The sequence below is a fragment of the Notolepis coatsorum genome (assembly GCF_963971535.1).
Source record: "Notolepis coatsorum genome assembly, chromosome: 7".
In the NCBI taxonomy this organism is placed as follows: domain Eukaryota; kingdom Metazoa; phylum Chordata; class Actinopteri; order Aulopiformes; family Paralepididae; genus Notolepis; species Notolepis coatsorum.
In genome coordinates, this window is record NC_140171.1 from 38,752,515 (window position 1) to 38,776,893 (window position 24,379).

General features: G+C 42.0%; 1 protein-coding gene across 1 annotated transcript in view; it reads right to left on the reverse strand.

The window, feature by feature from the left end:
• LOC311232351 (uncharacterized protein) overlaps positions 1-24,379 on the reverse strand; it is a gene marked incomplete at its 5' end in the record, with an annotated part of 144,177 nt that overhangs the window by 963 nt on the left and 118,835 nt on the right. Inside the window, 3 exons of the mRNA XM_084319116.1 lie at positions 279-452; positions 632-796; positions 1,064-1,147. Coding sequence (XP_084175242.1) covers positions 279-452; positions 632-796; positions 1,064-1,147 — 423 coding nt within the window. The remainder of the gene's footprint in view (positions 1-278; positions 453-631; positions 797-1,063; positions 1,148-24,379) is intronic.

Below are 24,379 nucleotides of genomic sequence, written 5' to 3' on the forward strand. Positions count from 1 at the left end.
TGTTTCCTGGAGTGTTGTCGGTTAGCATAATACATTCATGTTCAACATATTTTGGAAGAATATCTAATAGGCTTTATATGTCATAATAATAATAACAATACAACATTTAAAAATAATAATATATAATAATAATAATGATGATTTTATGTAATAAAATACCCACACAGTTTAAAACCTGGCAGTTTTTTCGGCATGCCTTTAGTACAGCCACACAACAACAATTGGCGTATTGTCTGGCAGAACTTGGTGAGGGGATAGTGGATCATTATTCAACAGACCTGTTTGAAGTCGTCCTGGGCAGAAGGCAGGTCATAGGCCAACGACGGGTCACCCAGGTGCTTCACTGTCCTCTCGCCCTCCACGACCACCGTCCTTTCCACCCGAGTGACTTTACAAGCCCAAACAGGCTCCTCCCCTGATGCCGAGATGCCCCCACGCTCAGAAAACGTCACCTAGATTATAAAAAACAGACAATGGCTTGTATTTTTCCACTAAAATATATTGAGTTTTAACTTTAAGATTGTTGTTATGTTGCAAAGGCTGTTGTTTATTTACTGCTTTGTGTTGTAAAGCAATCTTGGATTAAATTGTGTGCACAAACATACACAGAAACACACACACACACACACACCTCTGTATGGTCCCCCTCACTCTTCAGTACAGTCCGCTTCACCACTCTAGAGTAGCTGTCTCCCTCTGCCACGCTGAAAGAGTCCTGGGGAGTTCCCTCCAGTGTCACCTCCTCACGCTCCACACCATCCGCAGACACACACTTACGGATGATCTTTCGCGTCACCTGAGGAAGACCAGGGGGGTCAGAGAGACTTAGGAGGGAGATGCTGTGTACTGTGATGCACAGAGCCATGTTGTGGCAACAACCGCGTTTGTATCTGACCAACGACCAGTAACTCATTACTCTCATGAGCGAAAAAGTTATTTCATGGAGACAGTTTCAGTGGAATGTTTTAGGTGTTGCTAGGGAACAGCTACAGTTGTCCACCCTAGAACGTTGGTTTATGTTTGTTTTTTGTCATCAAGTTGAAACTGTCTCTACATTAATTACCTTTTTGACTACCATATGTCCATGTTCATCTGTATACTGCTCCTCCGTCACGGACTGCAAGGGAAGCTCAGGCATATCATCAGCCTACAGGGAGACATGAGACACAAATGGTCAACAATGTGAAAAGGCAACTGTATACTTATCTTTTAGAATTTATTTTTATAAATAAGAAAATAACATTTGCGAATTAGACTCCAATTCGGTGCAAGGTAAGGGACATTTGTGCAGCACACGGCGAATAAATGTGTATTCTCAGGGAAAACAAATCGACAAAAAGTATTCACACAAACCAACAACAAGGTGTACAGTACTCTGTTTTTAAATCCTGGTTAATGCTAGAACACTCATGTCTTTCATTCCATTTGAAGCTACTGAAAACCAGGTTGTTAGGTAGGAAACATCTTCACCTCCACACTAGTATAATTGGTATAATTTGCACTCTGAAAATCACACGCTATATTAATTGAACACAAAACAGCCCATGCTCAGATGAATACCTTAATGATCACTCTCCTTCGGACTACTCTGGTGGTCAAAACCTCCTCATCAGAACTTTCTGACATTGATCCAAGCTCTGCAGTGATTTCCTGACCAGGCGACAGATGCATTTTGAGCCATGAAATTACATTTGAATGTATTGATGTTTTTGGCAAAGCAAGCAAAAAGCAGAGGGTGTCATGCTGCACTTTCTTCTCACGTAATTGAGTTATATTTGTTTGTTTGTCTTCATTTCAAATGGGAATGTGCAACATAACAATCTGCCACTTTAATGAGAAAACAAGGATCAACGTATTTTACAAAGCATACAGTACCATGCATGTGTTTGAATGAATACTCTCATTGCCAACAAAAATATGCAATGTCGTTAACATCACTCTTATGAGTCAGAAGTGCAACCAAAATATTTGATTAAGTATCAGCATTAATAAACAAAGCCATCTCAACAAACAGTTATGGACCAAATTAACTTGTAAAATGTCTTTGCTTGGGTTAATTGCATGTACATCATAAACAACAGCATGCTCAATGTTAAGATTGGTTAATTCTAAATAAAAAACTAAAACGGGTTAAAAGGGAATGTCAGGGGAATCCAATCCAGGTGGCCACAGGGTTATAATAAAGCAGCCATTCCTCCTTGAAGCACAACGTTCAGTTAGCACATCTCAGGGTAAGGTTCACAGGCTGGGCTAATTCGCCAAAAACGTATCTTACCCTTGCAAGACATTCATCATTAACCTCATATGCAGACCCTCTGTGAGCAGGAAGCTCTTGTCGAGCCTCGTAAAAGTCTTCAGTATGTGCATCAAGGAGCTGCAACGGTTGTCTCTCTTTGCAGACATCAGCGGGAGGTTCGTGGACGTACGGTGCGTCCTCGTATTCCTCACTTCCGGAGGACAGCAGGACTCCGCAACGGTGTGCGTGGGCGGCAGAGTAAAGTGGTTCTGTGGACTTTGGGATCGTCCTCCCTGGTCCTCCAGGATGGGTGGACAGATCACGGTTCTGACCGACGCTCTGTCTATTCTTTCTCTTTGGGTCATCCGCCTCAGTCTCTGAGAAATCAGATGAAGCCTGTCTGCACTCAAAGTAGGTTTCCGGGTCAGATTCGTCAAAGTGTGTTCCATGTGCAACACTATGCACAACATCTGTATATGTTGGAGGTTTGGGGCTGTAGACTGGTGGTATGGAGGAGACCTCAGCATACTCTGGTGGGAGACTGAACTCCTCATCTAAGGCATTTGCCACCTCTGCTGTGGGTTTGGCATGAGGGGTTGGCGATGCAGGAGACTCTGAGGTTAGGGAATCCCATGAATGCTGTGTGCTGATTCTTGGCGTGACCTCATCAGAGGGCACAGCAAGGTTCCCTGGACAGGGGTATGGGGTCAGTTCGTCAAAGTTGAAGTGTCGTGCAGACATGACTGTCCCTGGAGTTTGTGGACTCAAATCAGAGATAGACTGAGAGGAGAGATCGTCAGTCTGAGTGGTTTCAAGAAAAGTCTCCCATATGTCTGGGTCTTGATTTTGAATACACTGTGTTGAGGTTGCTTCTTCCGTATGCCTTTGATCATTAGACAATGCAGTGGATTCACATAATACTTCACATTCCTTATGAATGTCCATGTTTTCTGTCGTCTGATCAACAGTGAAGTATTGCTCATTAACTGTGTCTGAATTTTGCTCAGGTATGTCAGTTTGATGTTCCTTTGCAGTTGATTCCAGAAAATACACTAAAGGGAATGGATTAGTAGCAGATTCATCAACTTTGACTGACTCAACTACGTCAGGATTAACACTGGATTCTGATGATGGTTCTGTAGTAGCACAGAACTGTTTGGAAGATTCTGGAATTTCTGAGGCTATGATACTACCCACAACACCGGTGAAGTCTGAAGTTACAGCTCTATGGGTGTGAATGGAAGATGTTGGGTCCAAGTCATGAAATTGAACTGGAGTGACGAAGACTAGACTTGGCTCTGATGAGGTTCTGATCAGATCAGGAGTGACTCTGAGCGCCTCAGGTTCAGCTTGACTTAAAGTGGGGATATGAGCAGGCGCTGAAGCTGCTAAACTGGTTCGAGCTACAACTTCTGTATTGTGAAAAGCGAGCGACACACTAACCACCTCGCAATCTCGATTGTGGCATTGATCTTCAGGTGAGAGGTCTTCAAAATCAACATAAGGTTGATCAACTTCAGGACTTACACCACTGGAATCTGACAGAGGTGGTTGAATCTCTTCAAGTGTCTCTGGACTGAACCTGAGTTTCATCTCTTCCAGGTCTGACAATAGCTGGTCAAGCTGGGGCGAGCCTGACTCTGGAGGTGTTGATGTGCGCTCTGAGGGCACGGGCACTTGATCATCTGTGCTATCTTGGGAAGTGTGACTTAGCAGATCTGGGACCACTGGACTTGGCTCAGATGGGGAGGATTCTCTGCTTGGTTTTGGGCTGGATAGCATTTCACTTTTCTCCTGTGGTGAGCTACTTTCTTTGGTAAAGGTCATTTCTGGGGATGTTGTACTCAAGTCAAAGACAGGTGCCCTATGTGAATCTGGGGAGGCAAACTGATTCTCACTCGGGAGTGTGTTGTTTGCATTATATGACAATGATGGAATCTCAGTTGATAAGGACAGACTCCGATCTAGAACAACACTTTTATGTTGTGAAGATTCTGAGAGATTTCTCATGGGAGATCCTGTGGACACCTGTAAAAAAAAAAGAAGGATAACATGGAATGGAAAAAATAAACCATGAATGAGTGAATATAAAATAATGTGTGAAATGAGTGATTTTTTTTCTCAATGAAGGGAGGGGCCATATGCATAAGCATGCACTTATCAATAGCAAGTTATGGCTTAATACAGCAATGTCTCACAAATTAGGACAACTTGCATATTAAGATATTATGAATTCCCATGTATTCTTTCTAATTAGCATCATCCATAGGTCCACAATAGCAGTCTAACACGTGTTCAGATGATATTTTGCGAAATAAATAAGGTAAGATGGTTTTCAAATGCTCTTGCCCAATTTTAGATTGTGTAATGAACTTACCACCTACTATACCACAATGAGTGTGATGTTTTCAATTCCTATATATTATAATATTGGCAGGATGCAGATCAAAATTTGTAATTATATGCTGTGCCTATCAGCCCCCCCCCCCCCCCCCCCCCAATGAATTCCGATAAAAAATGTAAAACACCACAACAAGACGTATTCAAGACACTAATACCTACTTAGCTCCAAGGCAGATTTTAGTCCAAGCATTATGAATACGACACAAAATCTATAGTTAGCTTTTATGCCAGCTTTTAGCATTGTTAAACACCATGTGCTGATAGGAAGCTCATGGTGTTGATATACCAGTCGCATTTCTACATTTTCTATTAGTTGTATTTTCTTGAGAGAATCCTCTTGCTGTTCCAATGCAAACATGCCAGAGCAGAAGAGTCAAGCTTCTAAATGGATTAGTGAAAGCCTGAGCCAAGACTCCTGCATCATGTTCACACACTAAGCACTGCCATCTTCACTACGAAGCTTGTGCTTCTCTTACCGAAATCAAGGAACTTTTGCTCTCTTCCTCTCTCACGGTCTCTCTTTTCAGGTTCTCGCATAACAAATCCTGGGTTTGTTTAATCTCTGATTTTGATTGATGTTCTATCTTCTCATATTCAGGTTCTCTTCTTTTCAATAATTGTCCTTGTGATTGTTCATGGAAAGCCTCCTCCAGCCAGACAGCATGTGGAAATCCCAGATGTTGAGGTTCAGATGGCACGTGACTCAACTCAGTGAAGAACTGTGTGACTCTGTGTGCCTCCACCTGATCTACATCTAATCTGGGTTCTCTACTGTCTGGGGAGGAGGCCTTACAAAAATCCTGGTCAGCTAAATCTGGGAAAGGAGTTTTGGGTCCTGTCTCAATTATGTCTGATGGGGGCATGATAGTTTCAGTATGATGTTCTGTGGCTGTATCGGTGTATGATGCTGAAGAATCCGTTTTTTCACCTGATTTGCTTTCAAAATAGCAAGCTATGCTTTGCTGTTCTTCAATGTTGACTGATTGTGGTGGATCACAAACTACTTCAGACTGTTTTTCGATTGCATGATCGAATAATTCTGCCTTACTACATAAAGGTTTTCCCTTATAATATGGATCATAAACATGTGACATCCACGTTTTGTGTAGAGGCTTGTATGGTTGTCTGCATTCTGTGGTACGTCTTTTGTCATCTGAAACGCTCTGTTCAGATAATGCTGATTCAGGAATAATTGGCCTTGGCTGGTTTAGACCTTCATCTGACTCTTCTAATGATGCAACATGGTCAGGAGATGATGGTTTCAACTCAGACATCCAATAGTGAAGAAAGGACTGAGTGTACTCATTTTCCAAAGACAAAGACTCAGCTGATAAAGAACTGAATGGTTTCTCTTCCATATCATAAGCGTCTGAGTGCTCCGCTCCTGAGTGCCCTTGTACAACATCTGCACATGCTTGGGGAGTTGGAGCTGCTTGTGGTTGAAATTGTAATGGTAATTCTGTTTCCGCTGTCCGTTCATCTCTACATTGTGAGATAAATGAATCTGGGGAATCTGGCCTGTCGTCTGAAAACAGTTCCTCAAGAAAATAATCAGAGTACTCAAGGTCTGAAACAAGGGACTCTGTGGGAGATGACCAGCTTCCAGGGAAAGGTAAATAATAATCACAAAACTGGTTTCCGTACTGGGGAATTGGAGAGTCAGCAGAGAGGGGTCTATGCTCATCGAGAAATGTAACTGACTCAGGTGAAGATGATCTGGACTCTGAAAACAAGACCTTGGGGAATGTAAAATCATCAAGAGAAGATATTGATTCTGGTGACAGAGGCCTGTATTTCAATGTAATTCTATCAAATGGTTCTTTAAATTCTCCAGCAAACATCATGGGCTCAGGGGAGTCTGGTCTGTCATCATCAAATAAGGGGCCAAGATATAAATCAGAATGATCCCAGTCTGAAGTTATTGATCCTGGTGAAGCCGACCTATTTCTCAAGAAATGCAGGTAATAATCACAACATTGAGATCTGAACTGAGGAATTGGTGAGTCTGGAGGTAGAGGTCTATACTCGTCAAATGATACAACAGATTCAGGAGAAGTTGGTCTCATGTCAGTGAACATGTAGTTTAGATATGAAAGGGCCTACCTGGAAGAGGTAGAGAATCTGTCACAGTGGTGTCAGGAGAACTGCCTCTCCCTGAACGTCAGCAAAACAAAAGAGATGATTGTGGACTTCAGGAGGTCGGGGATCAAGGACTACAGCCCCCTCAGCATCGACGGGGCACCGGTTGAGAGAGTGAACAGTTTCAAGTACCTCGGAGCCCACATATCCGAGGACTTGACATGGACCACACACATTGACAGTGTTGTGAAGAAGGCACGACAACGCCTCTACTTCCTCAGGCGCCTAAGGAAGTTCCAAGTCAGTCAGAAGATCCTTAGGAACTTCTACTCATGTACAATAGAGAGCATCCTGACTGGCAACATCACCTCCTGGTTTGGGAATAGCACTGCACAAGACCGTAGCAGACTACAAAGAGTGACACGTTCAGCCGAACGCACAATTGGAGGGGGGCTTCCCACCCTCCAGAACATTTACAACAAGCGGTGCAGGGGGAAGGCTAAGAGAATCATCAAGGACTCCAGCCACCCGAACAACTGCCTCTTTGAACTGCTGCGGTCAGGCAAGCGATACCGGAGTCTTAAGGCGAGCACAGAAAGACTCAGAAGAAGCTTCTATCCCCAGGCCATCAGGCTGCTAAACGAACAATAAACACTATGCAACAACCATCAAATGCACACAGCACACACACCCACACGCACACACTCACTTAAACAAACAACACACTGCAGCACCCACTCTCCACACTTTAGATCACACAAACACACTTTATATTTATTGATAAAGGATTTGCACTACAACTCGTACTGTAAATTGTACCTAAATTGCACCTCATCCCATTTCTGCCTTGCACTATATAGTATTGTATATTAGTACACTGCATAGTATATTGTATATTATATGGTAACTCAGTTACGTTTATTCTGCATCGAACATTGTACATATGTCTATACTGAACACTGTGACCTCTTTTTTTTTTACTTCTAATTTACATGCTATACTATGTTATTTTATTTCATACTTATCTTGTCTTGCACAGTCCCTGGAGCGTAACAGTAAGAAGCATTTTGTATAAAAGTATTGTGTACTTCTGTATGACAACTATTAAAGAAACTCGAAACTTGAAAGGTTTACATCATCTGAACCTAGAGACTCTAGAGAAGAAACCTGAACCAAATCCAATTCAGATGAATCTGAGAAGGAAGCTATGGCTCCCATTTCCTTTGTTTCAGATGGTGGTATACACGATTCAGTATGAGATTCTGTGGCTTTCTGATCAGAGACTCTAGGGTGTGATACTGGAGAATCTTCCACTGTGCTTTCAAAAAAGCAAGGTATCGCTTGTTCTTCCATGCCCACTGAACCTTCATCTGACCCTCCTAATGATGAAATATGCTCAGGAGATGATGGTATCAATTCAGAGATCCAGTAGTCAAGGAAAGACTGACTGTACTCATTCTCTGATGGCAACGATTCAGCTAAAGAAGGTATGCACTGAAATTGTTTCTCTAATTCTGCAGACTTTGACTCTTTGAAATGAGCGCTGTATTGTACAATATCTGCATAGGTCTGAGGAGTTGTAGCTGTTGGGGAACTGATTGAAATTGGTATCTCCCCTTTTGTGGTCTGTTCATTATCGCATTCTAAGAAAAATGAATCCGGTGAGTCTGGTCTGTTTTCTGCAAATAGTTCCTTAAAAACATAACCAGAGTCTTCAAGGTCTGAAGTTACTGATTTAGGAGAGGATGATCTGCACCCAGAGAACAATGAATGGTAATCACAAAACTGCTTTCCATACTGGGGAATTGGAGAGTCTGGAGAAAGGGGTCTATACTTATCGTATAAAGCAGAAGACTCAGGTGATGATGGTCTAGATTCTGAAAATAATAACTCCAGGAAGGAAAAATCATCTATCGAAGAAATTGATTCTGGTGACAGAGGTCTGTATTTCAATTTGTAAAATCCACTGTCAAACTCAATTGAATCAGGGGATTCTGGTCTGTCCTCATCAAATAAGGTATCAAGGCATAAATCAGAGTACTCCCAGTCCGAAGTTACTGATTCAGGTGAGGCTGACCTGTTTCCTGAGAAATGCAAGTTATAATCACTACATTGATTTCTGAACTGAGGAATCGGTGAGTCTGGAGAGAGGGGTCTATACTCATCAAACGATGCCACAGATTCAGGGGACACTGACCTCATGTCTGTAAATATGTGGTCTAGATAAAAAAGGTTTCGATCATCTGAACAGAGTGATTCAGGGGACAGTGGTCTATTCTCTGAAAGAGGAGACAGCTGAACTAATTCCCATACTGTTGACAACTGTGAGGTAATTGAGATTACTGTTTCAACTGATACTGGTTTTGAAATATTAATGTCTTGTAATGAAGCCATATCTGTTGTAGGAAATTCCTTCTCACCCTGTTTGGCTGTTTCAGATGGACATTTTCCAAAGCTGTGTTTTCCACCACTAAGACCACAAGAAGAATCGATCTGATGTTCCAGAGATTCTTTACCTTCCCATCTATTCAATGCATAGTCAAATACAGCTGTCTCACTGCCATTGCTCTTCACTTTGCAGATTGGATCGTACATGTGACACATCAATTTGCAAGGGATTGCCTTGTAAACTAGTGTGCACTCCGGAGCCAAAACATTCCCTTCACAAACATCCAATGTCACATATAACGAAGGTCCTTCTGAACATTGATAATTTGGGGATGTTTCTGAGTGACTTCCTTCCTTAATCTGATGATCCATACCTTCTTCCTTACCAACATAAGAGATGGAATCAGGTGGACAGGTTGTGGCTTTACTGAGTAACTCATCCAGACCACACTCTTCCCTCTCTATACCAGATATCACAGATTCAGGTGACGGTTTTATTTCTTCGACTGGAGAATCAGGAGATCGGGGTCGATGTTCATCAAATGTTGCCACAGAGTTAGGAGAGTGTGGTCTCATTTCTGAAATCCTATCGTATGAAAATGAAAGGTTCTCTTCTGAATCCAGTGATTTAGGTGTCATTGGTCTGACTTGGCTCAAGTCTTTCTCACACATATCTAAAGTATCGGCTCCATTTGATGCTTGTGCGGTTAAGGTTTTAGATTGAATACTGGTTCGCTTTTCACTTGAGGGCAGCATGACCGACATAGAGAACAATGGAACAGTTTGTGGAAACAGTAAGAGGTAAGTTGGTCTTTCAACAAAATGAAACACTAAAGGTTCAATAGATGGTGGTCTGGCATTCATGTCAAAACTGCCTAAACACGACTCAAAAATTCTCCCTTCATAAGCATCCAATGTCACATGTAATGAAGGTCCTTCTGTACTTTTATCATTTTGGGATCTTTCTGACTGAATTCCTTCCTTAATCTGATGATCCATACCTTCCTCCTTACCAACAGAACAGATGGAATCAGGTGGACAGGTTGTGGCTTTACTGAGTAACTCATCCAGACCACAATCTTCCCTCTCTATACCAGATATCACAGATTCAGGTGACGGTTTTATTTCTTCGACTGATGAAACTGCCTGTTTTAAGTGGGTGCACCCTTGCACAATGTCTGCATATGTTAGAGGTCTTGGAGCTGTCAGAGATGTGAGTATAGAATGAGGAATGCTACTTTGTTCAGTTCCAGCATGTTCTGTGATTGAATCTGGTGAGTCTGGTCTGTTCTCATCAAACAGCTCTTCATGACAATATCCAGAGCACTCAAGGTCTGAACATATTGACCAAGGTGACGAGGGTCTACCTTCAGAATATTTCAAATAATAGTCACAATGTTGATGCCTGAGTTGAGAAACTGGTATATGAGACATACTGTACTGGTCAACTGATGCAACAGACTCTGGGGATGAAGGTCTAAAGTCTTCCAGCCACTCCCGAAGGAGTGACAAATCCAAATCTGAAGAGATTGATTCTGGGGACAATGGTCTGTAATTAAACAACCTATCAAGCTCAAAGTCTGATAGAACTGACTGTGGAGAATCTGCTCTGGTCTCATCAAACACGTTTTCAAGACATAAATCAGTATATTCCCAGTCTGAAATTAATGATGCTGGGGAAGATGACCTATTCCTTGATAAGTCAACATGATTAGCACAGTACTCATATCCGAACTGAGGGATTGGTGAGTCAGCAGAAAGGGGTCTAAACTCATTCTCAGATGTTATTGATCCAGGGGACACCAGTCTTAATTCAGATAACCAGTATTCAAGGAAGGACTGAGCACACTCGTTATCTGATGACAATGATTCAGGTGAAACAGGTCTAAGCTCCAATGGTTTCTCGTCAATACAGGATTCTGCCTGTTTTAAGTTGGTGCAAACGGTATTTTGATCATTTGGGGATCTTTCTGACTGAATTCCTTCCTTAATCTGATGATCCATACCTTCCTCCTTACCAACAGAACAGATGGAATCAGGTGGACAGGTTGTGGCTTTACTGAGTAACTCATCCAGACCACACTCTTCCCTCTCTATACCAGATATCACAGATTCAGGTGACGGTTTTATTTCTTCGACTGATGAAACTGCCTGTTTTAAGTGGGTGCACCCTTGCACAATGTCTGCATATGTTAGAGGTCTTGGAGCTGTCAGAGATGTGAGTATAGAATGAGGAATGCTACTTTGTTCAGTTGCAGCATTTGCTGTAAATGAATCTGGTGAGTCTGGTCTGTCCTCATCAAATAAGGTATCAAGACATAAATCAGAGTACTCCCAGTCCGAAGTTACTGATTCAGGTGAGGCTGACCTGTTTCCTGAGAAATGCAGGTTATAATCACTACATTGATTTCTGAACTGAGGAATCGGTGAGTCTGGAGAGAGGGGTCTATACTCATCAAACGATGCCACAGATTCAGGGGACACTGACCTCATGTCTGTAAATATGTGGTCTAGATAAAAAAGGTTTCCATCATCTGAATAGAGTGATTCAGGGGACAGTGGTCTGTAATTAAACAACCTATCAAGCTCAAAGTCTGATAGAACTGACTGTGGAGAATCTGCTCTGGTCTCATCAAACACGTTTTCAAGACATAAATCAGTATATTCCCAGTCTGAAATTAATGATGCTGGGGAAGATGACCTATTCCTTGAGAAGTCAACATGATTAGCACAGTACTCATATTCGAACTGAGGGATTGGTGAGTCAGCAGAAAGGGGTCTAAACTCATTCTCAGATGTTATTGATCCAGGGGACACCAGTCTTAATTCAGATAACCAGTATTCAAGGAAGGACTGAGCACACTCGTTATCTGATGACAATGATTCAGGTGAAACAGGTCTAAGCTCCAATGGTTTCTCGTCAATACAGGATTCTGCCTGTTTTAAGTTGGTGCAAACGGTATTTTGATCATTTGGGGATCTTTCTGACTGAATTCCTTCCTTAATCTGATGATCCATACCTTCCTCCTTACCAACAGAACAGATGGAATCAGGTGGACAGGTTGTGGCTTTACTGAGTAACTCATCCAGACCACACTCTTCCCTCTCTATACCAGATATCACAGATTCAGGTGACGGTTTTATTTCTTCGACTGATGAAACTGCCTGTTTTAAGTGGGTGCACCCTTGCACAATGTCTGCATATGTTAGAGGTCTTGGAACTGTCAGAGATGTGAGTATAGAATGAGGAATGCTACTTTGTTCAGTTGCAGCATTTGCTGTAAATGAATCTGGTGAGTCTGGTCTGTCCTCATCAAATAAGGTATCAAGACATAAATCAGAGTACTCCCAGTCCGAAGTTACTGATTCAGGTGAGGCTGACCTGTTTCCTGAGAAATGCAGGTTATAATCACTACATTGATTTCTGAACTGAGGAATCGGTGAGTCTGGAGAGAGGGGTCTATACTCATCAAACGATGCCACAGATTCAGGGGACACTGACCTCATGTCTGTAAATATGTGGTCTAGATAAAAAAGGTTTCCATCATCTGAATAGAGTGATTCAGGGGACAGTGGTCTGTAATTAAACAACCTATCAAGCTCAAAGTCTGATAGAACTGACTGTGGAGAATCTGCTCTGGTCTCATCAAACACGTTTTCAAGACATAAATCAGTATATTCCCAGTCTGAAATTAATGATGCTGGGGAAGATGACCTATTCCTTGAGAAGTCAACATGATTAGCACAGTACTCATATCCGAACTGAGGGATTGGTGAGTCAGCAGAAAGGGGTCTAAACTCATTCTCAGATGTTATTGATCCAGGGGACACCAGTCTTAATTCAGATAACCAGTATTCAAGGAAGGACTGAGCACACTCGTTATCTGATGACAATGATTCAGGTGAAACAGGTCTAAGCTCCAATGGTTTCTCGTCAATACAGGATTCTGCCTGTTTTAAGTTGGTGCAAACGGTATTTTGATCATTTGGGGATCTTTCTGACTGAATTCCTTCCTTAATCTGATGATCCATACCTTCCTCATTACCAACAGAACAGATGGAATCAGGTGGACAGGTTGTGGCTTTACTGAGTAACTCATCCAGACCACACTCTTCCCTCTCTATACCAGATATCACAGATTCAGGTGACGGTTTTATTTCTTCGACTGATGAAACTGCCTGTTTTAAGTGGGTGCACCCTTGCACAATGTCTGCATATGTTAGAGGTCTTGGAGCTGTCAGAGATGTGAGTATAGAATGAGGAATGCTACTTTGTTCAGTTGCAGCATTTGCTGTAAATGAATCTGGTGAGTCTGGTCTGTCCTCATCAAATAAGGTATCAAGACATAAATCAGAGTACTCCCAGTCCGAAGTTACTGATTCAGGTGAGGCTGACCTGTTTCCTGAGAAATGCAGGTTATAATCACTACATTGATTTCTGAACTGAGGAATCGGTGAGTCTGGAGAGAGGGGTCTATACTCATCAAACGATGCCACAGATTCAGGGGACACTGACCTCATGTCTGTAAATATGTGGTATAGATAAAAAAGGTTTCCATCATCTGAATAGAGTGATTCAGGGGACAGTGGTCTATACTCTGAAACAGGAGACAGCTGAACTAATTCCCATACTGTTGACAACTGTGAGGTAATTGGGATTACGGTTTCAACTGATACTGCTTTTGAAATATGAATGTCTTCTTTAAAATATGTTTCGCTCTCTTTGGTGTAGCATGTTAGTGAGGAATCATCATACAATGCCTCTTGTAATGAAGCCATATCTGTTGTAGGAAGTTCATTTGCACCCTGTTTGGCAGTTTCAGGTGGACACTTTTCAAAGCTGTGTTTTCCACAACTAAGGCCACAAGAAGAATATATCTGATGTTCCAGAGATTCTTTACCTTCCCATCTATTCACTGCATAGACAAATGCAGCTGTCTCACTGTCATTGCTCTTTACTTTGCAGATTGGATCGTACATATGACACATCAATTTGCAAGGGACTGCCTTATAAACTACTGTGCACTGTGAGGCTAAAATTCTCCCTTCACAAGCATCCAATGTCACATGTAATGAAGGTCCTTCTGTACTTTGATCATTTTGGGATCTTTCTGACTGAATTCCTTCCTTAATCTGATGATCCATACCTTCCTCCTTACCAACAGAACAGATGGAATCAGGTGGACAGGTTGTGGCTTTACTGAGTAGCTCATCCAGACCACACTCTTCCCTCTCTATACCAGATATCACAGATTCAGGTGATGGTTTTATTTCTTCAACTGATACAACGGCCTGTTTTAAGTGGGTGCACCCTTGCACAATGTTTGCATATGTTAGAGGTCTTGGAACTGTCAGAGATGTGAGTATAGAATGAGGAATACTACTTTGTTCAGTTCTAGCATGTTCTGTGATTGAATCTGGTGAGTCTGGTCTGTTCTCATCAAACAGCTCTTCATGACAATATCCAGAGTACTCAAGGTCTGAACATATTGACCAAGGTGACGAGGGTCTACCTTCAGAATATTTTAAATAATAGTCACAATGTTGATGCCCGAGTTGAGAAACTGTTACATGAGACATACTGTACTGGTCAACTGATGCAACAGACTCTGGGGATGAAGGTCTAAAGTCTTCCAGCCACTCCCGAAGGAGTGACAAATCCAAATCTGAAGAGATTGATTCTGGGGACAATGGTCTGTAATTAAACAACCTATCAAGCTCAAAGTCTGATAGAACTGACTGTGGAGAATCTGCTCTGGTCTCATCAAACAGGTTTTCAAGACATAAATCAGTATATTCCCAGTCTGAAATTAATGATGCTGGGGAAGATGACCTATTCCTTGAGAAGTCAACATGATTAGCACAGTACTCATATCCAAACTGAGGGATTGGTGAGTCAGCAGAAAGGGGTCTAAACTCATTCTCAGATGTTATTGATCCAGGGGACACCAGTCTTAATTCAGATAACCAGTATTCAAGGAAGGACTGAGCACACTCGTTATCTGATGACAATGATTCAGGTGAGACAGATCTAAGCTCCAATGGTTTCTCGTCAATACAGGATTCTGCCTGTTTTAAGTTGGTGCAAACGGTATTTTGATCATTTGGGGATTTTTCTGACTGAATTCCTTCCTTAATCTGATGATCCATACCTTCCTCCTTACCAACAGAACAGATGGAATTAGGTGGACAGGTTGTGGCTTTACTGAGTAGCTCATCCAGACCACACTCTTCCCTCTCTATACCAGATATCACAGATTCAGGTGACGGTTTTATTTCTTCAACTGATACAATGGCCTGTTTTAAGTGGGTGCACCCTCGCACAATGTCTGCATATGTTAGAGGTCTTGGAGCTGTCAGAGATGTGAGTATAGAATGAGGAATACTACTTTGTTCAGTTCTAGCATGTTCTGTGATTGAATCTGGTGAGTCTGGTCTGTTCTCATTAAACAGCTCTTCATGACAATATCCAGAGTACTCAAGGTCTGAACATATTGACCAAGGTGACAAGGGTCTACCTTCAGAATATTTTAAATAATAGTCACAATGTTGATGCCTGAGTTGAGAAACTGTTACATGAGACATACTGTACTGGTCAACTGATGCAACAGACTCTGGGGATGAAGGTCTAAAGTCTTCCAGCCACTCCCGAAGGAGTGACAAATCCAAATCTGAAGAGATTGATTCTGGGGACAATGGTCTGTAATTAAACAACCTATCAAGCTCAAAGTCTGATAGAACTGACTGTGGAGAATCTGCTCTGGTCTCATCAAACACGTTTTCAAGACATAAATCAGTATATTCCCAGTCTGAAATTAATGATGCTGGGGAAGATGACCTATTCCTTGAGAAGTCAACATGATTAGCACAGTACTCATATCCGAACTGAGGGATTGGTGAGTCAGCAGAAAGGGGTCTAAACTCATTCTCAGATGTTATTGATCCAGGGGACACCAGTCTTAATTCAGATAACCAGTATTCAAGGAAGGACTGAGCACACTCGTTGTCTGATGACAATGATTCAGGTGAAACAGGTCTAAGCTCCAATGGTTTCTCGTCAATACAGGATTCTGCCTGTTTTAAGTTGGTGCAAACGGTATTTTGATCATTTGGGGATCTTTCTGACTGAATTCCTTCCTTAATCTGATGATCCATACCTTCCTCCTTACCAACAGAACAGATGGAATCAGGTGGACAGGTTGTGGCTTTACTGAGTAACTCATCCAGACCACACTCTTCCCTCTCTATAACAGATATCACAGATTCAGGTGACGGTTTTATTTCTTCGACTGATGAAACTGCCTGTTTTAAGTGGGTGCACCCTTGCACAATGTCTGCATATGTTAGAGGTCTTGGAGCTGTCAGAGATGTGAGTATAGAATGAGGAATGCTACTTTGTTCAGTTGCAGCATTTGCTGTAAATGAATCTGGTGAGTCTGGTCTGTCCTCATCAAATAAGGTATCAAGACATAAATCAGAGTACTCCCAGTCCGAAGTTACTGATTCAGGTGAGGCTGACCTGTTTCCTGAGAAATGCAGGTTATAATCACTGCATTGATTTCTGAACTGAGGAATCGGTGAGTCTGGAGAGAGGGGTCTATACTCATCAAACGATGCCACAGATTCAGGGGACACTGACCTCATGTCTGTAAATATGTGGTCTAGATAAAAAAGGTTTCCATCATCTGAATAGAGTGATTCAGGGGACAGTGGTCTGTAATTAAACAACCTATCAAGCTCAAAGTCTGATAGAACTGACTGTGGAGAATCTGCTCTGGTCTCATCAAACACGTTTTCAAGACATAAATCAGTATATTCCCAGTCTGAAATTAATGATGCTGGGGAAGATGACCTATTCCTTGAGAAGTCAACATGATTAGCACAGTACTCATATCCAAACTGAGGGATTGGTGAGTCAGCAGAAAGGGGTCTAAACTCATTCTCAGATGTTATTGATCCAGGGGACACCAGTCTTAATTCAGATAAACAGTATTCAAGGAAGGACTGAGCACACTCGTTATCTGATGACAATGATTCAGGTGAAACAGGTCTAAGCTCCAATGGTTTCTCGTCAATACAGGATTCTGCCTGTTTTAAGTTGGTGCAAACGGTATTTTGATCATTTGGGGATCTTTCTGACTGAATTCCTTCCTTAATCTGATGATCCATACCTTCCTCCTTACCAACAGAACAGATGGAATCAGGTGGACAGGTTGTGGCTTTACTGAGTAACTCATCCAGACCACACTCTTCCCTCTCTATACCAGATATCACAGATTCAGGTGACGGTTTTATTTCTTCGACTGATGAAACTGCCTGTTTTAAGTGGGTGCACCCTTGCACAATGTCTGCATATGTTAGAGGTCTTGGAGCTGTCAGAGATGTGAGTATAGAATGAGGAATGCTACTTTGTTCAGTTGCAGCACTTGCTGTAAATGAATCTGGTGAGTCTGGTCTGTCCTCATCAAATAAGGTATCAAGACATAAATCAGAGTACTCCCAGTCCGAAGTTACTGATTCAGGTGAGGCTGACCTGTTTCCTGAGAAATGCAGGTTATAATCACTACATTGATTTCTGAACTGAGGAATCGGTGAGTCTGGAGAGAGGGGTCTATACTCATCAAACGATGCCACAGATTCAGGGGACACTGACCTCATGTCTGTAAATATGTGGTCTAGATAAAAAAGGTTTCCATCATCTGAATAGAGTGATTCAGGGGACAGTGGTCTGTAATTAAACAACCTATCAAGCTCAAAGTCTGATAGAACTGACTGTGGAGAATCTGCTCTGGTCTCATCAAACACGTTTTCAAGACATAAATCAGTATATTCCCAGTCTGAAATTAATGATGCTGGGGAAGATGACCTATTCCTTGAGAAGTCAACATGATTAGCACAGTACTCATATCCGAACTGAGGGATTGGTGAGTCAGCAGAAAGGGGTCTAAACTCATTCTCAGATGTTATTGATCCAGGGGACACCAGTCTTAATTCAGATAACCAGTATTCAAGGAAGGACTGAGCACACTCGTTATCTGATGACAATGATTCAGGTGAAACAGGTCTAAGCTCCAATGGTTTCTCGTCAATACAGGATTCTGCCTGTTTTAAGTTGGTGCAAACGGTATTTTGATCATTTGGGGATCTTTCTGACTGAATTCCTTCCTTAATCTGATGATCCATACCTTCCTCCTTACCAACAGAACAGATGGAATCAGGTGGACAGGTTGTGGCTTTACTGAGTAACTCATCCAGACCACACTCTTCCCTCTCTATAACAGATATCACAGATTCAGGTGACGGTTTTATTTCTTCGACTGATGAAACTGCCTGTTTTAAGTGGGTGCACCCTTGCACAATGTCTGCATATGTTAGAGGTCTTGGAGCTGTCAGAGATGTGAGTATAGAATGAGGAATGCTACTTTGTTCAGTTGCAGCATTTGCTGTAAATGAATCTGGTGAGTCTGGTCTGTCCTCATCAAATAAGGTATCAAGACATAAATCAGAGTACTCCCAGTCCGAAGTTACTGATTCAGGTGAGGCTGACCTGTTTCCTGAGAAATGCAGGTTATAATCACTACATTGATTTCTGAACTGAGGAATCGGTGAGTCTGGAGAGAGGGGTCTATACTCATCAAACGATGCCACAGATTCAGGGGACACTGACCTCATGTCTGTAAATATGTGGTCTAGATAAAAAAGGTTTCCATCATCTGAATAGAGTGATTCAGGGGACAGTGGTCTATACTCTGAAACAGGAGACAGCTGAACTAATTCCCATACTGTTGACAACTGTGAGGTAATTGGGATTACGGTTTCAACTGATACTTCTTTTGAAATATGAATGTCTTCTTTAAAATATGTTTCGCTCTCTTTGGTGTAGCATGTTAGTGAGGAATCATCATACAATGCCTCTTGTAATGAAGCCATATCTGTTGTAGGAAGTTCATTTGCACCCTGTTTGGCAGTTTCAGGTGGACACTTTTCAAAGCTGTGTTTTCCACAACTAAGACCACAAGAAGAATATATCTGATGTTCCAGAGATTCTTTACCTTCCCATCTATTCACTGCATAGACAAATGCAGCTGTCTCACTGTCATTGCTCTTTACTTTGCAGATTGGATCGTACATATGACACATCAATTTGCAAGGGACTGCCTTGTAAACTACTGTGCACTGTGAGGCAAAAATTCTCCCTTCATAAGCATCCAATGTCACATGTAATGAAGGTCCTTCTGTACTTTTATCATTTTGGGATCTTTCTGACTGAATTCCTTCCTTAATCTGATGATCCATACCTTCCTCCTTACCAACAGAACAGATGGAATCAGGTGGACAGGTTGTGGCTTTACTGAGTAACTCATCCAGACCACAATCTTCCCTCTCTATACCAGATATCACAGATTCAGGTGACGGTTTTATTTCTTCGACTGATGAAACTGCCTGTTTTAAGTGGGTGCACCCTTGCACAATGTCTGCATATGTTAGAGGTCTTGGAGCTGTCAGCGATGTGAGTATAGAATGAGGAATGCTACTTTGTTCAGTTCCAGCATGTTCTGTGATTGAATCTGGTGAGTCTGGTCTGTTCTCATCAAACAGCTCTTCATGACAATATCCAGAGCACTCAAGGTCTGAACATATTGACCAAGGTGACGAGGGTCTACCTTCAGAATATTTCAAATAATAGTCACAATGTTGATGCCTGAGTTGAGAAACTGGTACATGAGACATACTGTACTGGTCAACTGATGCAACAGACTCTGGGGATGAAGGTCTAAAGTCTTCCAGCCACTCCCGAAGGAGTGACAAATCCAAATCTGAAGAGATTGATTCTGGGGACAATGGTCTGTAATTAAACAACCTATCAAGCTCAAAGTCTGATAGAACTGACTGTGGAGAATCTGCTCTGGTCTCATCAAACACGTTTTCAAGACATAAATCAGTATATTCCCAGTCTGAAATTAATGATGCTGGGGAAGATGACCTATTCCTTGAGAAGTCAACATGATTAGCACAGTACTCATATCCGAACTGAGGGATTGGTGAGTCAGCAGAAAGGGGTCTAAACTCATTCTCAGATGTTATTGATCCAGGGGACACCAGTCTTAATTCAGATAACCAGTATTCAAGGAAGGACTGAGCACACTCGTTATCTGATGACAATGATTCAGGTGAAACAGGTCTAAGCTCCAATGGTTTCTCGTCAATACAGGATTCTGCCTGTTTTAAGTTGGTGCAAACGGTATTTTGATCATTTGGGGATCTTTCTGACTGAATTCCTTCCTTAATCTGATGATCCATACCTTCCTCCTTACCAACAGAACAGATGGAATCAGGTGGACAGGTTGTGGCTTTACTGAGTAACTCATCCAGACCACACTCTTCCCTCTCTATACCAGATATCACAGATTCAGGTGACGGTTTTATTTCTTCGACTGATGAAACTGCCTGTTTTAAGTGAGTGCACCCTTGCACAATGTCTGCATATGTTAGAGGTCTTGGAGCTGTCAGAGATGTGAGTATAGAATGAGGAATGCTACTTTGTTCAGTTGCAGCATTTGCTGTAAATGAATCTGGTGAGTCTGGTCTGTCCTCATCAAATAAGGTATCAAGACATAAATCAGAGTACTCCCAGTCCGAAGTTACTGATTCAGGTGAGGCTGACCTGTTTCCTGAGAAATGCAGGTTATAATCACTACATTGATTTCTGAACTGAGGAATCGGTGAGTCTGGAGAGAGGGGTCTATACTCATCAAACGATGCCACAGATTCAGGGGACACTGACCTCATGTCTGTAAATATGTGGTCTAGATAAAAAAGGTTTCCATCATCTGAATAGAGTGATTCAGGGGACAGTGGTCTGTAATTAAACAACCTATCAAGCTCAAAGTCTGATAGAACTGACTGTGGAGAATCTGCTCTGGTCTCATCAAACACGTTTTCAAGACATAAATCAGTATATTCCCAGTCTGAAATTAATGATGCTGGGGAAGATGACCTATTCCTTGAGAAGTCAACATGATTAGCACAGTACTCATATTCGAACTGAGGGATTGGTGAGTCAGCAGAAAGGGGTCTAAACTCATTCTCAGATGTTATTGATCCAGGGGACACCAGTCTTAATTCAGATAACCAGTATTCAAGGAAGGACTGAGCACACTCGTTATCTGATGACAATGATTCAGGTGAAACAGGTCTAAGCTCCAATGGTTTCTCGTCAATACAGGATTCTGCCTGTTTTAAGTAGGTGCAAACGGTATTTTGATCATTTGGGGATCTTTCTGACTGAATTCCTTCCTTAATCTGATGATCCATACCTTCCTCCTTACCAACAGAACAGATGGAATCAGGTGGACAGGTTGTGGCTTTACCGAGTAACTCATCCAGACCACACTCTTCCCTCTCTATAACAGATATCACAGATTCAGGTGACGGTTTTATTTCTTCGACTGATGAAACTGCCTGTTTTAAGTGGGTGCACCCTTGCACAATGTCTGCATATGTTAGAGGTCTTGGAGCTGTCAGAGATGTGAGTATAGAATGAGGAATGCTACTTTGTTCAGTTGCAGCATTTGCTGTAAATGAATCTGGTGAGTCTGGTCTGTCCTCATCAAATAAGGTATCAAGACATAAATCAGAGTACTCCCAGTCCGAAGTTACTGATTCAGGTGAGGCTGACCTGTTTCCTGAGAAATGCAGGTTATAATCACTACATTGATTTCTGAACTGAGGAATCGGTGAGTCTGGAGAGAGGGGTCTATACTCATCAAACGATGCGACAGATTCAGGGGACACTGACCTCATGTCTGTAAATATGTGGTCTAGATAAAAAAGGTTTCCATCATCTGAATAGAGTGATTCAGGGGACAGTGGTCTGTAATTAAACAACCTATCAAGCTCAAAGTCTGATAGAACTGACTGTGGAGAATCTGCTCTGGTCTCATCAAACACGTTTTCAAGACATAAATCAGTATATTCCCAGTCTGAAATTAATGATGCTGGGGAAGATGACCTATTCCTTGAGAAGTCAACATGATTAGCACAGTACTCATATCCAAACTGAGGGATTGGTGAGTCAGCAGAAAGGGGTCTAAACTCATTCTCAGATGTTATTGATCCAGGGGACACCAGTCTTAATTCAGATAACCAGTATTCAAGGAAGGACTGAGCACACTCGTTATCTGATGACAATGATTCAGGTGAAACAGGTCTAAGCTCCAATGGTTTCTCGTCAATACAGGATTCTGCCTGTTTTAAGTTGGTGCAAACGGTATTTTGATCATTTGGGGATCTTTCTGACTGAATTCCTTCCTTAATCTGATGATCCATACCTTCCTCCTTACCAACAGAACAGATGGAATCAGGTGGACAGGTTGTGGCTTTACTGAGTAACTCATCCAGACCACACTCTCCCCTCTCTATAACAGATATCACAGATTCAGGTGACGGTTTTATTTCTTCGACTGATGAAACTGCCTGTTTTAAGTGGGTGCACCCTTGCACAATGTCTGCATATGTTAGAGGTCTTGGAGCTGTCAGAGATGTGAGTATAGAATGAGGAATGCTACTTTGTTCAGTTGCAGCATTTGCTGTAAATGAATCTGGTGAGTCTGGTCTGTCCTCATCAAATAAGGTATCAAGACATAAATCAGAGTACTCCCAGTCCGAAGTTACTGATTCAGGTGAGGCTGACCTGTTTCCTGAGAAATGCAGGTTATAATCACTACATTGATTTCTGAACTGAGGAATCGGTGAGTCTGGAGAGAGGGGTCTATACTCATCAAACGATGCCACAGATTCAGGGGACACTGACCTCATGTCTGTAAATATGTGGTCTAGATAAAAAAGGTTTCCATCATCTGAATAGAGTGATTCAGGGGACAGTGGTCTGTAATTAAACAACCTATCAAGCTCAAAGTCTGATAGAACTGACTGTGGAGAATCTGCTCTGGTCTCATCAAACACGTTTTCAAGACATAAATCAGTATATTCCCAGTCTGAAATTAATGATGCTGGGGAAGATGACCTATTCCTTGAGAAGTCAACATGATTAGCACAGTACTCATATCCAAACTGAGGGATTGGTGAGTCAGCAGAAAGGGGTCTAAACTCATTCTCAGATGTTATTGATCCAGGGGACACCAGTCTTAATTCAGATAACCAGTATTCAAGGAAGGACTGAGCACACTCGTTATCTGATGACAATGATTCAGGTGAAACAGGTCTAAGCTCCAATGGTTTCTCGTCAATACAGGATTCTGCCTGTTTTAAGTTGGTGCAAACGGTATTTTGATCATTTGGGGATCTTTCTGACTGAATTCCTTCCTTAATCTGATGATCCATACCTTCCTCCTTACCAACAGAACAGATGGAATCAGGTGGACAGGTTGTGGCTTTACTGAGTAACTCATCCAGACCACACTCTCCCCTCTCTATAACAGATATCACAGATTCAGGTGACGGTTTTATTTCTTCGACTGATGAAACTGCCTGTTTTAAGTGGGTGCACCCTTGCACAATGTCTGCATATGTTAGAGGTCTTGGAGCTGTCAGAGATGTGAGTATAGAATGAGGAATGCTACTTTGTTCAGTTGCAGCATTTGCTGTAAATGAATCTGGTGAGTCTGGTCTGTCCTCATCAAATAAGGTATCAAGACATAAATCAGAGTACTCCCAGTCCGAAGTTACTGATTCAGGTGAGGCTGACCTGTTTCCTGAGAAATGCAGGTTATAATCACTACATTGATTTCTGAACTGAGGAATCGGTGAGTCTGGAGAGAGGGGTCTATACTCATCAAACGATGCCACAGATTCAGGGGACACTGACCTCATGTCTGTAAATATGTGGTCTAGATAAAAAAGGTTTCCATCATCTGAATAGAGTGATTCAGGGGACAGTGGTCTGTAATTAAACAACCTATCAAGCTCAAAGTCTGATAGAACTGACTGTGGAGAATCTGCTCTGGTCTCATCAAACACGTTTTCAAGACATAAATCAGTATATTCCCAGTCTGAAATTAATGATGCTGGGGAAGATGACCTATTCCTTGAGAAGTCAACATGATTAGCACAGTACTCATATCCAAACTGAGGGATTGGTGAGTCAGCAGAAAGGGGTCTAAACTCATTCTCAGATGTTATTGATCCAGGGGACACCAGTCTTAATTCAGATAAACAGTATTCAAGGAAGGACTGAGCACACTCGTTATCTGATGACAATGATTCAGGTGAAACAGGTCTAAGCTCCAATGGTTTCTCGTCAATACAGGATTC